Here is a 13,909-nt window from a genome sequence, read left to right as displayed (position 1 = left end):
ACAGAAAACAATCCAAAGAATCAATGAAACAAGAAGCTGGTTCTTGGAGAAAATCAACAAGATTGACAAACCCTTAGCCAAACTAATCAAACGGCAGAGGGAGAACACACAAATTAATAAGATCAGAAATGAAAAGGGGGACATAACCACAGACACAGAGGAAATTCAGAGAATCATTAGATCTTACTACAAAAGCCTGTATGCCACAAAATTGGAAAATGTAAAAGAAATTGACAGTTTTTTAGATAAATACCATATACCAAAGTTAAACCAGGACCAGGTAAATGCTCTAAATCGTCCTGTTAGTTGCGAAGAATTAGAAACTGTTATCAGAAACCTCCCTACCAAAAAGAGCCCAGGACCAGATGGTTTCAATGCGGAATTCTACCAGAACTTCCAAGAAGACCTAATACCTATACTCCTTAAGGTATTTCATAATATAGAAACACAAGAGTCACTGCCAAATTCCTTCTATGAAGCTACAGTTACCCTGATACCTAAACCACACAAAGACTCAACCAAGAAAGAGAATTACAGGCCAATCTCACTCATGAACATTGACGCAAAAATTCTCAATAAAATACTGGCAAACCGAATCCAAGAACACATTAGAAAAATTATCCATTACGATCAAGTAGGCTTCATCCCAGAGATGCAGGGCTGGTTCAACATATGAAAATCTATCAATGTAATCCATCATATAAATAAACTGAAGGAAAAAAACCATATGGTCATCTCATTAGATGCTGAAAAAGCATTTGACAAAATTCAGCACCCTTTTATGATAAAGGTCTTGGAGAGATTAGGGATACAAGGGTCATTCCTAAATATAATAAAAGCTATTTACAGCAAGCCGACAGCTAACATCAAATTAAACGGAGAGAAACTCAAGGCTATCCCACTAAATTCAGGAACACGACAAGGCTGTCCACTCTCTCCTTATCTCTTCAATATAGTGCTGGAAGTTCTAGCAATAGCAATAAGACAACATAAGGGAATCAAGGGGATTCAATTTGGAAAGGAAGAAGTTAAACTTTCATTATTTGCAGATGATATGATAGTATACATAAGCGACCCCAAAAACTCCACCAAAGAACTCCTACAGCTGATAAACTCCTTCAGTAACGTGGCAGGTTACAAGATCAACTCCAAAAAATCAGTCGCCCTCCTATACACAAAGGATAAGGAAGCAGAGAGGGAAATCAGAGAAGTATCACCTTTCACAATAGCCACAAATAGCATAAGATATCTGGGAGTATCTCTAACCAAGGAAGTGAAGGATTTATTTGACAAGAACTTTAAGTCTTTGAAGAAAGAAATTGAAGAGGATACCAGAAAATGGAAGGATCTCCCCTGCTCGTGGATTGGGAGGATCAACATAGTAAAAATGGCAATTCTACCAAAAACAATCTATAGATTCAATGCAATCCCAATCAAGGTCCCATTAAAATTCTTTACAGAGATTGAGAGGGCAATAATCAACTTTATATGGAAAAACAAGAAACCCAGGATAGCCAAAAAAATCTTATACAATAAAGGTTCTTCTGGAGGCATTACCATCCCTGACTTCAAACTCTATTATAGAGCTACAGTATTGAAAACAGCTTGGTATTGGCATAAAAACAGAGAAGTTGACCAATGGAATCGTATAGAAGACCCGGATCTTAAACCACAAACCTACGAAAACCTGATTTTTGATAAAGGAGCCAAAAGTACACAATGGAAGAAAGAGGGCATCTTCAACAAATGGTGGTGGCATAACTGGATGTCAACCTGTAGAAGAATGAAAGTAGATCCATATCTATCACCATGCACAAAACTCAAGTCCAAATGGATTAAAGACCTCAATATTAATCTGAACACATTGAGCTTGATAGAGGAGAAAGTGGGAAGTACTCTACAACAAATGGGCACAGGGAACCGTTTCCTACGCATAACCCCAGCTGCACAGACATTAAGGGCAACATTGAGTAAATGGGACCTCCTGAAGTTGAGCAGCTTCTGTAAAGCAAAGGACATTGTCACTAAGACACAAAGGCAGGCTACTGACTGGGAAAAGATCTTCACCAACCCTGCAACTGACAAAGGTCTGATCTCTAAAATATATAAGGAACTCAAGAGACTAGACAGTAAAATGCCAATTAACCCAATTAAAAAATGGGGCGCTGAACTGAACAGAGAATTCTCAACAGAAGAAGTTCAAATGGCCAAAAGACACTTAAGGTCATGCTCAACCTCCCTAGCTATCAGGGAAATGCAAATCAAAACAACTTTGAGATATCATCTTACACCTGTCAGATTGGCTAAAATCCAAAACACAAATAATAACCTTTGCTGGAGAGGTTGTGGGGTAAGGGGTACACTCATCCATTGCTGGTGGGAATGCACACTTGTGCAACCACTTTGGAAAGCAGTGTGGCGGTTTCTCAGGAAATTCGGGATCAACCTACCCCAGGACCCAGCAATTCCACTATTGGGAATCTACCCTAGAGATGCCCAATCATACACCAAAAGCATATGCTCATCTATGTTCATAGCAGCATTATTTGTAATAGCCAGATCCTGGAAACAACCTAGATGCCCTTCAGTGGAAGAATGGATGAAGAAACTGTGGAATATATACATGCTAGAATACTACTCAGCGGTAAAAAACAATGACATCTTGAATTTTGCAGGCAAATGGATGGAAATAGAAAACACTATTCTGAGTGAGGTAACCCAGACCCAAAAAGATGAACATGGGATGTACTCACTCATAATCGGTTTCTAGCCATAATTAAAGGTCATCGAGCCTATAAATTTGGGATCCTTGAGAAGATAATAAGAAGGTGAACTCCCCAAAAAAGATATAGTAATCCTCCTGGATATTGGAAGTAGACACGATCGCCAGGCAAAATTGGGAACTTGAGGGTTGGGCAAGACTGGGCCAAGGGAAGATGGGGAGAGAAAAGTGTGAAGGGGAGAATGGGGGGAGCTCGGAGGAATGGGGTGCTTGGGATATAGGAAGGGTGGATATGGGAGCAGGGAAGCATATATCTTAATTTAAGGAGCTACCTGAGGGTTGTCAAGAGACTTGACCCTAGAGGGGTTCCCAGGTTTCCAGGGAGACGCCCCCAGTTAGTTCCTTGGGCAGCTGAGGAGAGGGAGCCTGAAAAGGCCAGTTCCTATAGCCATACTGATGAATTTCTTGCATATCACCATAGAACCTCCACCTGACGATAGATGAAGAAAATGACAGAGCCCCACATTGGAGCATCGGACTGAGCTCCCAGGGTCCTAATGAGGAGCAGAAGGAGAGAGAACATGAGAAAGAAAGTCAGGACTGTGAGGGAACCTCCAGCTGGCGACAGATGGGGAAGGTGACTGAGCCCCACATTGGAGCACTGGACTGAGCTCCCAAGGTCCTGATGAGGAGCAGAAGGAGCGAGAACATGAGGGAGAAAGTCAGGAACGTGAGGGGTGCGTTCACTCATGGAGACGGTGGGACAGAACTAAAGGGAGATCACCAACTCCAGTTGGAATGGGACTGATGGATCATGCGACCAAACCCGTCTCTCCGAATGTGGCCAACAGCGGGGGCTGACTGAGAAGCAAAGGACAATGGCGCTGGGCTCTGATTCTTCTGCATGGACGGGCTCTTGGAGCCTTCTCAGCTTGGTTGATCACCTTCCTGGACCTGGGGGGAGTTGGGAGGACCTTGGACTTAGCATAGAGTGGGGAACCCTGATGGCTCCTTGGCCTTGAGAGGGAGGGAGGGGAGGTATGGGTGGAGGGAAGGGGAGGGAAGGGGGAGAAGGAGGGGAGGGAAGGGGGAGGAGGAGCGGAGGGAGGGGGGAGGAGGAGGGAAGGAGATGGAAATTTTTAAATATAAAAAAAAAATAAACCATGAGAAAAAAAAAACCATGAGAAAAAAAAAAATAATTTCCCAAACCAGAGAGATCAACTTTCCTAATCTGAATCTCCTTCAGTCTACTCCATCCTCTAGGGGCACGCAGTAATATCGCATGACTTTCACTCAAGTCCCCAGCCGACAGGACTCCCTTGAATAGCCATTCAATTATTAGCGCACTAGTTTACTGAGCCATCTGTCTCTCAGTACAAAGTAAAATGAATTTTGGACATAGTACTAGGTAGAAAGATGAACTAAGATGAGTAAACAAAAGTTTAAAATCAGCAACAGTAGGTTAGTGGGTGCCTTTGAGGTCTGTTCCACTTAGACTGAGAAGCATTCTAAGGAATAATCTTTAAAACTTCATTATAGAGGGTGAGGGGAGAGGAGACACAACACAGTTCAGGTGGGAGAATGCATGCTGTGGTGGTCTGAATAGGCACGGCCCCCATAGACTCATGTATTTGAATGCTTGGCCCACAGGGAGAAGCATTATTACAAGGTGTGACCTTGTTGGAGTAGGCATGGTCCTGTTGGAGAAGTGTGTCACTGAAGAGCCAGGCTTTGAGGTCTCATATGCTCAAGCTATGCCTTGTGGTACACAAGGTCTTTCTGCTGCCTGTAGATTAAAATATAAAACTCTCAGCTCCTTCTCCAGCACCATGTCTGCCTGCATGCTGCCATCTTTCCTGTCATGATGATAATGGACTAAACTTCTGAAACTTTAAGCCAGCCACATTTAAATGTTTTCCTTTATAAGAGCTGCCATGGTCATGGTGTCTCTGCATAGCAATTGAAACCCTAAGCCTAGCATGCATGAAGTCTTAGGTTCAAGCCACCACAATATATAACCCAGGATGGTTGTATGTGTGTGTAATCCCAGCATTTGGAAGGTGGAAGCAAGAGATTAGTATCAGAACTTCACAGTCACCCTCAGCTACATGAGTTTGAGACAGCCTTGAATACATAAGACTCTTGCTGAAAAAACTTCATGGTGAGCTGTGAGGGTAGCTCAGACATACACTGCTGACCTGTGCTGCATGCACAAGGTCCTAGGCTTAATCCTTAAAGCTATATTTCTACAAAAAAAGGAAACATTGGTATTTATTTACTTTTCCCCCTACAATAAATAGTCAATGTCCTAGTCTACAAACTAGTTAGATAAATTCATCTGTCTTAGGTCTTATGGTCAAAAAAAAAAGTTTGAGCTTGAGCATTTTATAATTTATGTTTAATGTTAGACACCATCGATCTGGAGGATTAATTTTACTCATTTCTTCATTTTACTCCATAAAATACAGAGCCAAACTGGAGCTACAGTAGGTTTAATTTTCTTCCTTTCTTCTCAAAATCTTTACCTTAATTCCTCTCAGCCATGCCTCTTAAAAAGAACTAGGCTAGAGCTGTAGAGATGACTCAGTGGAAGAACATTATCGCTTTTGTAGAGGACTCAAGTTCCATTCCAAGAACCCACATGATGGTTTTATAACCATCTGTAACTCCAGTGCAAGGAGATCCAACAACCTCTTCTGACCTCCTCTGGTACCAGGTACACACGTGTACACACACATGCATACATACAGGCAAACACATACAAATAAACATTAATTTTTTTTTCGAGACAGGGTTTCTCTGCAGCTTTAGAGCCTGTCCTGGAGCTAGCTCTTGTAGACCTGGCTGGCCTCGGACTCACAGAGATCCGCCTGCCTCTGCCTCCCGAGTGCTGCTCCCGAGTGCTGGGATAAAAGGCGTGCGCCACCACGGCCCGGCTATAAACATTAATTTTTAAAAAGTGAGAACTGCCCTGTTGTATCCAGAAAAGTTTCCTTGTAGTCATCTATTACTTCCTGCTTCATCTTGCCATGGACCTCAGACCCTGGGTGGAGGGCAACTGCACACAGAATTCACAGTAGCTGAGACAGCAGGTGCAAGACCTGTCAGATACAATTTCAGCCTGGAGAAGGCAGAGAGACACAAAGTCCTTTCCTGCCTAAAGAGCTACCAGCTGCTGATAGCTACAGTGAGAGGCACAGTCAGTTTAGAGGTACAGCTGCTGATGGGTAGACCATCCTTTAGTGAAGGCCACATATCTGATGGTACATGGCAGTATAAACTGCACTTGGGGTGAAAATAGACATACAAAGTTGGGTGGTCTGGGAAGAGTAGGAAGAGGGACTGAATATGATCAAAATACATTATTCAAAATTCTGAAAGAATTAATAAAAAATGAGGACAGGTGGACTGGCAAGATGACTCAGTGGTTAAGGTCTCAGGTTCAATTCCCAGAACCCACATGGCAGTTTACAGTTGTCTAACCTCCACCAGATCCAAAGCCCTTTTCTGGCCTCCACAGGCACCAAGAATGTATATGGTACACACTGGTTTTCACAAGTTCTTTTTTACTTGAAATTTACTGTGTCCAGAAATTTCTGTGCCAAGCACTATACCAGGGATTTTGTAACCTGGGGATTGTTAACTAATTTCCTAGTTTGCTCCAGGCTCAGAAAGGATCCCCCTTCCACCCATCCTGGTACTGAGGATTTAGCTCAAGACCTCGTACATGCCAAGAAAGACACCAGACGTGGGAACACACAGCACCAGACACAGGGGATGGATTGGGAAAGATTTACAGAGCAAACACTCAGTCACACATTTTATGAGCTGACATGCATGTGACAAGAGGTGGATTCACATTCAGTCAAAACCATCACATGTAAGTATGTGTGTAGGACTATTCTGGAGTTAATGCGGAGAGCATAGGGAAGGAAAAGAGGATGGAGAAAGCCCCCACTGAGGCTGTGGTGCATGAACTAAGTTTTAAAGAAAAGAACAAAGTGAAAGTATCCAGAAAAAAAGAATAATCATGTACAAAAATGAAAGAGGAAAGAAGAAAAGTTCTGGAAATGGCAAACGGAAGATACGTTGCACAATTCACTCATCTCAGCTTACCAGATTTTAGGTCCATCAGAGAGAATCTCTATGGCTACAGCACTAGCAGTGGCTGGCAAGGCAGGTAGAAGTGAAACAGAGATAGCCCTCAGCTGCTACCCTTAGGCTAAAAACTCTGAATTATGTTTAACAGCAAAGAGGAAACACATGAGTTTCCTACACACGAGAAACACATCATCAACTTGCACAGCATAGTGAATAAAAGATTAGAAGCCAGGAAACTGGTCAGGAGGCTATGTAAGAGTCTGGCAGTGGGGTAATGAGAAACAAACCAGGGCTATCATAAAAATAAATAAAACAACTTTGCAGTATTTTATTTTCTAGTTACCACCATTAGAAAGTTAAAAATAAAAGTGTGTATGCACGTATGTATGTACATACATATAAATGTAGTGGGCTTACTACTATTGATGGCAAGATGGGGGAGGGAGAAGTCACACGTCAAACCATAGGAAGCCTAGTTTATGGCATAGTCTACAAAGAAGCATTAGGCTAAGCAGTAACTACAGTACTGCCTGCTTTGAAATAATTTTAGTAATAGTAAAAATTACACAAGTTGATCCAGCACGATAATTCGGTGGCTAAAGACATTTGCCATAATGCCTGACAACCTGAGCTAAGTCTCTGGGACCCACAAGATGAAAGAAATGACTCTTGTAAGCCGTTCCCTGGCCTCCATATTTGTGAATACACACACACAAATAAATGCAAAAATTTAAATTTACTTACTCTAATACATCTTATTATTCTACCACACAATCATTAAAATTTAAGAGAAACTTCACATTCATATTTTTTGGGCTAATTTAAATCTAATTTTATACTTGTCTCATTTGAACACTAAAATTTTAATTGGTAGGTTTGGTAAATATTTAGATTTCATAAAATTTACAGAGAAAAGAATAGATTTACATACCCAAGATTTCTTATGATATACTTTAACATTTTCCAGTGAATGATGAACTTGTAAATTTAAAATACAGGGCCAGCAAGATGCTCAGCAGGTAAAGATCCCTGTAGATGACCTGAGTTTCTTCCTAGGGACCCACATAGTGTACACGGAGAACTGACTGTTATAAATTATTCTTTGACCTCGACATGCAATGTCCACACTCATATATACATACAAAATTTAGATTACATTAAAATTCACAGTACTTGCTGTGTGGTGGTGGCAAATGCTCTTAGTACCAGCACTTTGGGGGCAGAGGCAGGCAGCTCTCTGAATTCAAACCCAGCCTGGTGAACAGGATGAGTTATAGAACAGCGAGGGGCTACAGAAAAACCGTTGTCTGGAAAAACAAACAAACAAACAAAAACAAAACTTAAGGGGAAAAAAATCACAGTACTGGGGTAAAAACAGGCAGATGGATCTAGGGACTCGCTGTCTACCCAGCTTAGGTCTCAGTAAGAGCCTGCATCCAGAAAAACGGTGTATGACTCCTGAGGAACCACGGGAGCAGAGCTTTGGGCTTCACTGGAACACACATACATGCACATTTACAGGAACATACACACATGCACCTGCACATACAAACACATACCCACCTATAAAACATCCAGTTCCTCAGGTATGCTAGCCAGCTTGTGGGTGGTCAGTAGCTCTATGTAACTATGAGAGGGGACATTTAGGCCTAAAAAGTAACAAAGGTATTGGCTACTGCCCACTCCCAACCCCTGGCATTTATATCTACTTAATGTTGAGGATATCTGCATATTAACAGACAACTTCCAAAGTATTATGAAGATGGTGCCACTGACCATATCCTCATTACTGTATAGCTTACATTCTCAATTCCAATGCCAAGATAGGTAAAAAAGGAAATTTTCAAATAACTAAATAAAATAGTGCTGTACTACTTAACACATGAAGCACACTAAAACATGGTTGTGGGATGGACACTCTTTTCGATGGCCCAAGGAATAATTCAGTTGTCTGTGGCCTATGTAAGTCTTATACTATTTTCCTATTAACTACTTAAGTTTATTAAACTTTATTTTTAAAAAGGCAGGGAAAAATACTTTCAACTGTGAATTTATTAGGAGCATTACAGTGGAACGGTTAAGAGCATAAGCTCGCTTATTTGAATCAGACAGCCGGGATTCAAATCCTGGTTCTATCATTTATTAGATGTGTGATCTTGGCAAAGTATTTGGCCATTCTATGTTCAGTTCCCTGTTCTGCAATACTGTGCCTCAAGGAAATAATACACAGAGAACACTTGGCACATAGTAGCTGTTCAGCAAACATTTCTGTTAGAGAGATGCCAGAAAAGTTGAAATTATGACTAAAGTCGAAGCTAGGCTTCTTAATTTTCCATGTTCCCCGCATCATATACCTGGGGGGGGGGGGGACTTGAAGTTCTCAAAAGGAGTATCTTCCATGCAGTTACATTCAATTAAAAAAAAAAAAAAAACTAAATAAGAAACTTCATCTACTGACCGGGTAGCATAGCGGCAGTCAAGCAAACAGAAAAACACGAAGCTAGAGAGGAAGGCATTGGCCTTACCTGCTTTTCCGTTTTCGAGGTAGTTTCTCCACTGTGCCAGTCAGTCTACAGACCAAACAAATGAAATCCGTAACTAAAAAAGAGCACACGCTCGGCCTCCCCTTCCCTGTGGGGCAGGCACTCCATGTACCACCCTATGGGGCCAGAGGCTGACCACAGGTTGGCCGGGTCTACCTCTGACATGACAAACCCATCATGTCGGGCTTCCCTTCCTTCCCTCGACCAAGCGATCCCGGGACTCAGTGGTCCCCGAATGCCCCGTGTCTCAACGCTCGGCTCCCCCAAACCACCCGGCCCTCCGGCCTCATTGTCTGCCCGGAGCCGCAGGCCCCCCAGCTCCCCTCGACCGCAGCCCCGCCCCTCAGCCCCGATCCCCCGCATTCCTCCGCCCCCTGTGGGGCGCGCGCCCTCCGCTCCAGTCCTGCACATCCTCGTTCCCCGGCCCGACGAGCTGCTCGCTCTCCGCGCCCCCAGATGCTGCATGCCTGCACCCCCGCCCCTCAGGGCTCGGCCGCTCCCTCGGCCCCAAGCCTCCGCCTGCCACCGCAGCCCGCCCCACCTGGGGGCCAGGCGACTCCGCGGCTGCTGGGACTGCCGGGCTCCTCTGACCATCCGGCTCCTGCTCCGCCGCGGGAGCTGCTCCGGCGGCCGCAAGGCTCGCTCGGGATGCTGAGGCAGCGGAGGCTGGAGTAGGCGGAGAGACGGGAGGAGGGCCTCGAGCCTCGGCCAGGCTAGCCGCGGGGCCTGCCCCCTCCGCGCCTCTCCTCAGCTCCTATTGGCTGAAACTGCAGCGTGCCTGAAAGTCCGGCTGCCGATTGGGAGCTCGAGCCTTCACGTCCCGCGCGGCCCACCCTGAGGTTTGGTTGAGACTGCAGGTGGCGGCAGAGGTGCCTTAAATACTGCTAGCAGAGCGGGAGGAGCCCTGCGCGCCACCGTGCGCCAGAAAGGGGGAATTGCGTCTCCGGCGCCAGACACCTGCTTCCAGGTTCTTTGGTTCTGCATCCTGTATCCTAGACATCTGCTAATTCCCCCGCCTCCGCACAGCCCCAGAACCAAATCAAGCACTGCACTTTCTCCAAATACATTCAGAAGTTCGAGGGCAAATCAGCTCTTCTTCACAGCGTCGTTCTGAATCACCTCGAATGCAGTCCCTGCCAGCATCTTGCAGAAATGATCTCGTCTCAGTGCTACCCTTCGAAGAGGTCACGATACCAAATTTTAAAGATCCAGCAATATAAATATGTTTTAGCAGCAGGAAAGATCGTAAGCTTTGGTGGAAGCTTGTAAGAAAGCACGAGAATTTCTTTAATTAGCACGAAAAAAGAAAAAAAAACATTGCAAAAAGAACCAGTTGCAGTAACTACAAGTAATGTATTCCATTTTGAAAAGCATAAAACGTACTGCTTCTTGTGTAAGCTAGCCATTTTATGCCATTGCAGATGATTCGAAAATCTACATCAGTTAATCAGTTTTAGTATAAATTTCACTGCATTTTGACTCAAGTATACAAAACAACCATCACGTAAGTACAATAAATATTAGTAGCCTATTCTACTCTAACAAAGCTATCTTTGAAAATACAGCAGATTTATATGTATTGCATCTGAAGAATATAATTTTGGGGGGTGGTGGGTTTTGAGACAGGTTTCTTTGTATAGTCTTGACTGTTCTGTAACTCACTTTGTACACCAGGCTGGCCTCGAACCCAAAGAGATCTGCTTGCCTCTGCCTCCCTGGTGCTGGGATTAAAGGGCTGAACTATCATGCCCGGTGAAAAATTTAATTCTTAAGATGAGTAATACTCTGTATAACTTTATTCCTATACAGAGTTGTCAGGAAGATCCTAAGTTCATTTCTTCCTGCTAGATTCGGGAGGAGGCATAAAATTTTCTCTTGAGTCTCTTTCATTTTAGAACACATTTTGTTTAAACACACCAACAATGCAGTGGCAGAGATATGGCTCAGCAGAGTAAAAAGTGCTTGCTGTTCAAGCCTGACATTATGTGTTCAGTCCTGGAACGCACAGAGCAACAGACTCTCAAACCTCAGACCTCCACCTGCACATGACACACACACACCTGCACACACATGAAAACAAAAATGCACGAGGACAAATATTCCACAAATCTCCACAAATGGATAGTATCCCAAATAGTGAGATACAAATTTTCCCACAGAACCAAATGTATTTGGTGCAATGGGTTCTTTATTTCTAAATGGTTTATCTTGTATTCATCCTTGATGCCAAGATGGCTTTCCTCTTATGAAATATGGGTATAGTGGTATTTTACTTTTTGCAATGCTGAAGAGCATTTATTACATTTAAGAGAGGGAGGCAGAGGGAAGGAGGAAGAGGAGGGAGGGCGATTCATGTGGGGACATGAAGGGGACAGAAGTCAACCTGTGGGAGTCAGTTTTCTCCTTTCATCTGTGGGTCCTGGAGACCATCTGTGCTCATTAGGCTTGGTGGCAAACACCTTTACCTATTGCGCTATCTTGCTGTCCTACTGCTGAGGATGTAGTCTAGGACCCCCAATATGTTCTCTATAATTGCATTATAGGAATTTCAAAGTTGTATTTATCTGTACGGGTGTTTTGCCTCCATGTATGTTTGTACATAACAGGCATGTCTGGTGCCAATGTAGGCTCCCTGAGATGGAAGTTGCAGATTGTGATTTGCCATGTGGGTGCTGGAAATTGAACCCTACGCTTCTCTGGAGAGCAATTTGCCCTCTTAACTACTAAGCCATCTCTCCAGCCGTTATGGGATTTTTAAAAATGGCTTTGACTAGAGAAAATATTATCAAATGTCTGTTGTTTCCCCTAAATGATGTAATTCTAGAGCCATAGAGTCACCAATTATTTCAATTTTATTTTCTACTTAATTATTAACTCAGCAAGAAGAAATCAAGCTTTGGGTGAAGGGATCCTGCTGTAATCTTGAAATATCACGCATGACATTCTTACTAAAATCCTCTTCCTACTACCCAACATTTTCCACAACTGGCCTCTCTGAAGCATAGACAATCTGTCAACAAAACTGCAGCTAACTGTTGGAGCTACTTCCTAAATGTAACCTTCATGTTGTGTCCAAGTTCTATCATCTCAACTTCTGGGCTCATGCATATTCCATTACCCAGCCCATTATTGTGTGTCTGCCCACACCAGACACTTCCTCCAAATCCCTTGTTCTAAAGTCTGCACTGGGGGACTGGACTGGTGGCTGTGGTTAAGAGCGCTTGTTTGCAGAGGGCCTGGGCTAAGCCCTTGCCCAACGAGCCACATCTAACCCATTCCAGGGCGTCTGATGCCCTCTTTGAACACTGCAGACATAAACACAGGCAAAAGAAACCACATACATAGAACAAATAGATCCTTTTCCTTAAAAAAGTTATACTGTTAGTAGCCATGTTTGACCCTGAGTTCCTCTTCTTAATCACACTGATTTTGATTGAGTCCTCAGTAGACAGCAGCTTTGGACCAAGTACTGGTCATTTTGTGGGTGCTATTCTTAATATTATAACCAGCTTCACTTTACTTTTAGAAAAGAAATGGAAGATCAGAGAATTTAATTTGTTCAGGGTCAAAAAGTTGCAAAACCCAACAGTGCTTAAAAGAGAAGGCTTGAGCAGTCACTGTTTAGTGCCCTCTGGGGGTTCAATTTCCAGTTTTCCTGAGATCTTGACAGCTTACCTGTCCTTTCCAATTCCATTCTCTCATCTGGGATAGGGTGGGGATAGGAGCAATACATCCATACCAAGAGTACCACAAGATATAAGCTGGGCATGGTGATGTATGTCTTTAATCTCAGCACTTTGGAGGCAAAGCCAGGTGGATCTCTACAAGGCCAGTGTGCTCTACATGGTGAGAACCTGTCTCAAAACAACCAGTGCCCCCAGACCCTAGAAAAATTAAAAGGACCACAAAATAGGACATGTACAGGCCAGGAATGTAGCTCAGTGGTAGACTGCTTACCTAGCATGCACAAGGTCCTGGGTTCAATCCTCAGTACTGCAAAATAGGGCACGTTAGCATTTATCTAAAATGCTTGATTATAAATTAAAAAAATTCCACTCCCATTTCTATACAAAATGCTCAGAACCATTTTCAGGTACTCACAAGAGTGGCATATACTGCAATAAATGTTTTTGTATAAATGTCATACATTGTTGAATTAAGAGCCATGTTAGCAATCTAGGCATAAACTTAATTCTCCTAAGAAAGGTATATATTCATGTGATGAAGGAAACTTGCGTAATTCTAGGGGACTTTTCAAATGTTTCCTTTTGGTTTTGATTACCATATTTCATTATCATTACCACACTATAAATACACAATTGAAAGAGTTGTGATGGATCTCATAAAGCATGGTGCTGGGCACAGAATCTAGGTTGTTATAAACAGTGCTTTTAAGAAGCTGAACACATAAGCAAATGCAGGGGGACAAAGGTTAGTTCTAAGTCACACAACCAAGTGAAAAAGTATGCATCTCTTTGAAAACATAAATTACATGAAATGCTACCTTCTTATCAGGGAATACTATAGACTGCATTAGATAAAA

At 43.1% G+C, this 13,909-nt stretch overlaps 1 protein-coding gene across 2 annotated transcripts in view; it reads right to left on the bottom strand.

Moving 5' to 3' along the window:
• Scai (suppressor of cancer cell invasion) overlaps positions 1 to 10,029 on the bottom strand; it is a 148,552-nt gene extending 138,523 nt beyond the window's left edge. For both annotated transcript variants that reach the window (XM_038336701.1, XM_038336702.1), the window contains exons 1-2: positions 9,908 to 10,029; positions 9,349 to 9,393 (exon numbers count right to left, since the gene is read on the bottom strand). In XM_038336701.1, the coding sequence (XP_038192629.1) occupies positions 9,349 to 9,393; positions 9,908 to 9,960 (98 nt within the window). In that variant the 5' untranslated portion in view covers positions 9,961 to 10,029. The remainder of the gene's footprint in view (positions 1 to 9,348; positions 9,394 to 9,907) is intronic.
• Positions 10,030 to 13,909: the final 3,880 nt, after the last annotated feature.

Source organism: Arvicola amphibius, chromosome 7, assembly GCF_903992535.2.
Source record: "Arvicola amphibius chromosome 7, mArvAmp1.2, whole genome shotgun sequence".
NCBI lineage: Eukaryota > Metazoa > Chordata > Mammalia > Rodentia > Cricetidae > Arvicola > Arvicola amphibius.
The sequence above is the reverse complement of the archived record's forward strand: the minus strand, read 5'-3'. Positions and strand labels throughout refer to the sequence as shown.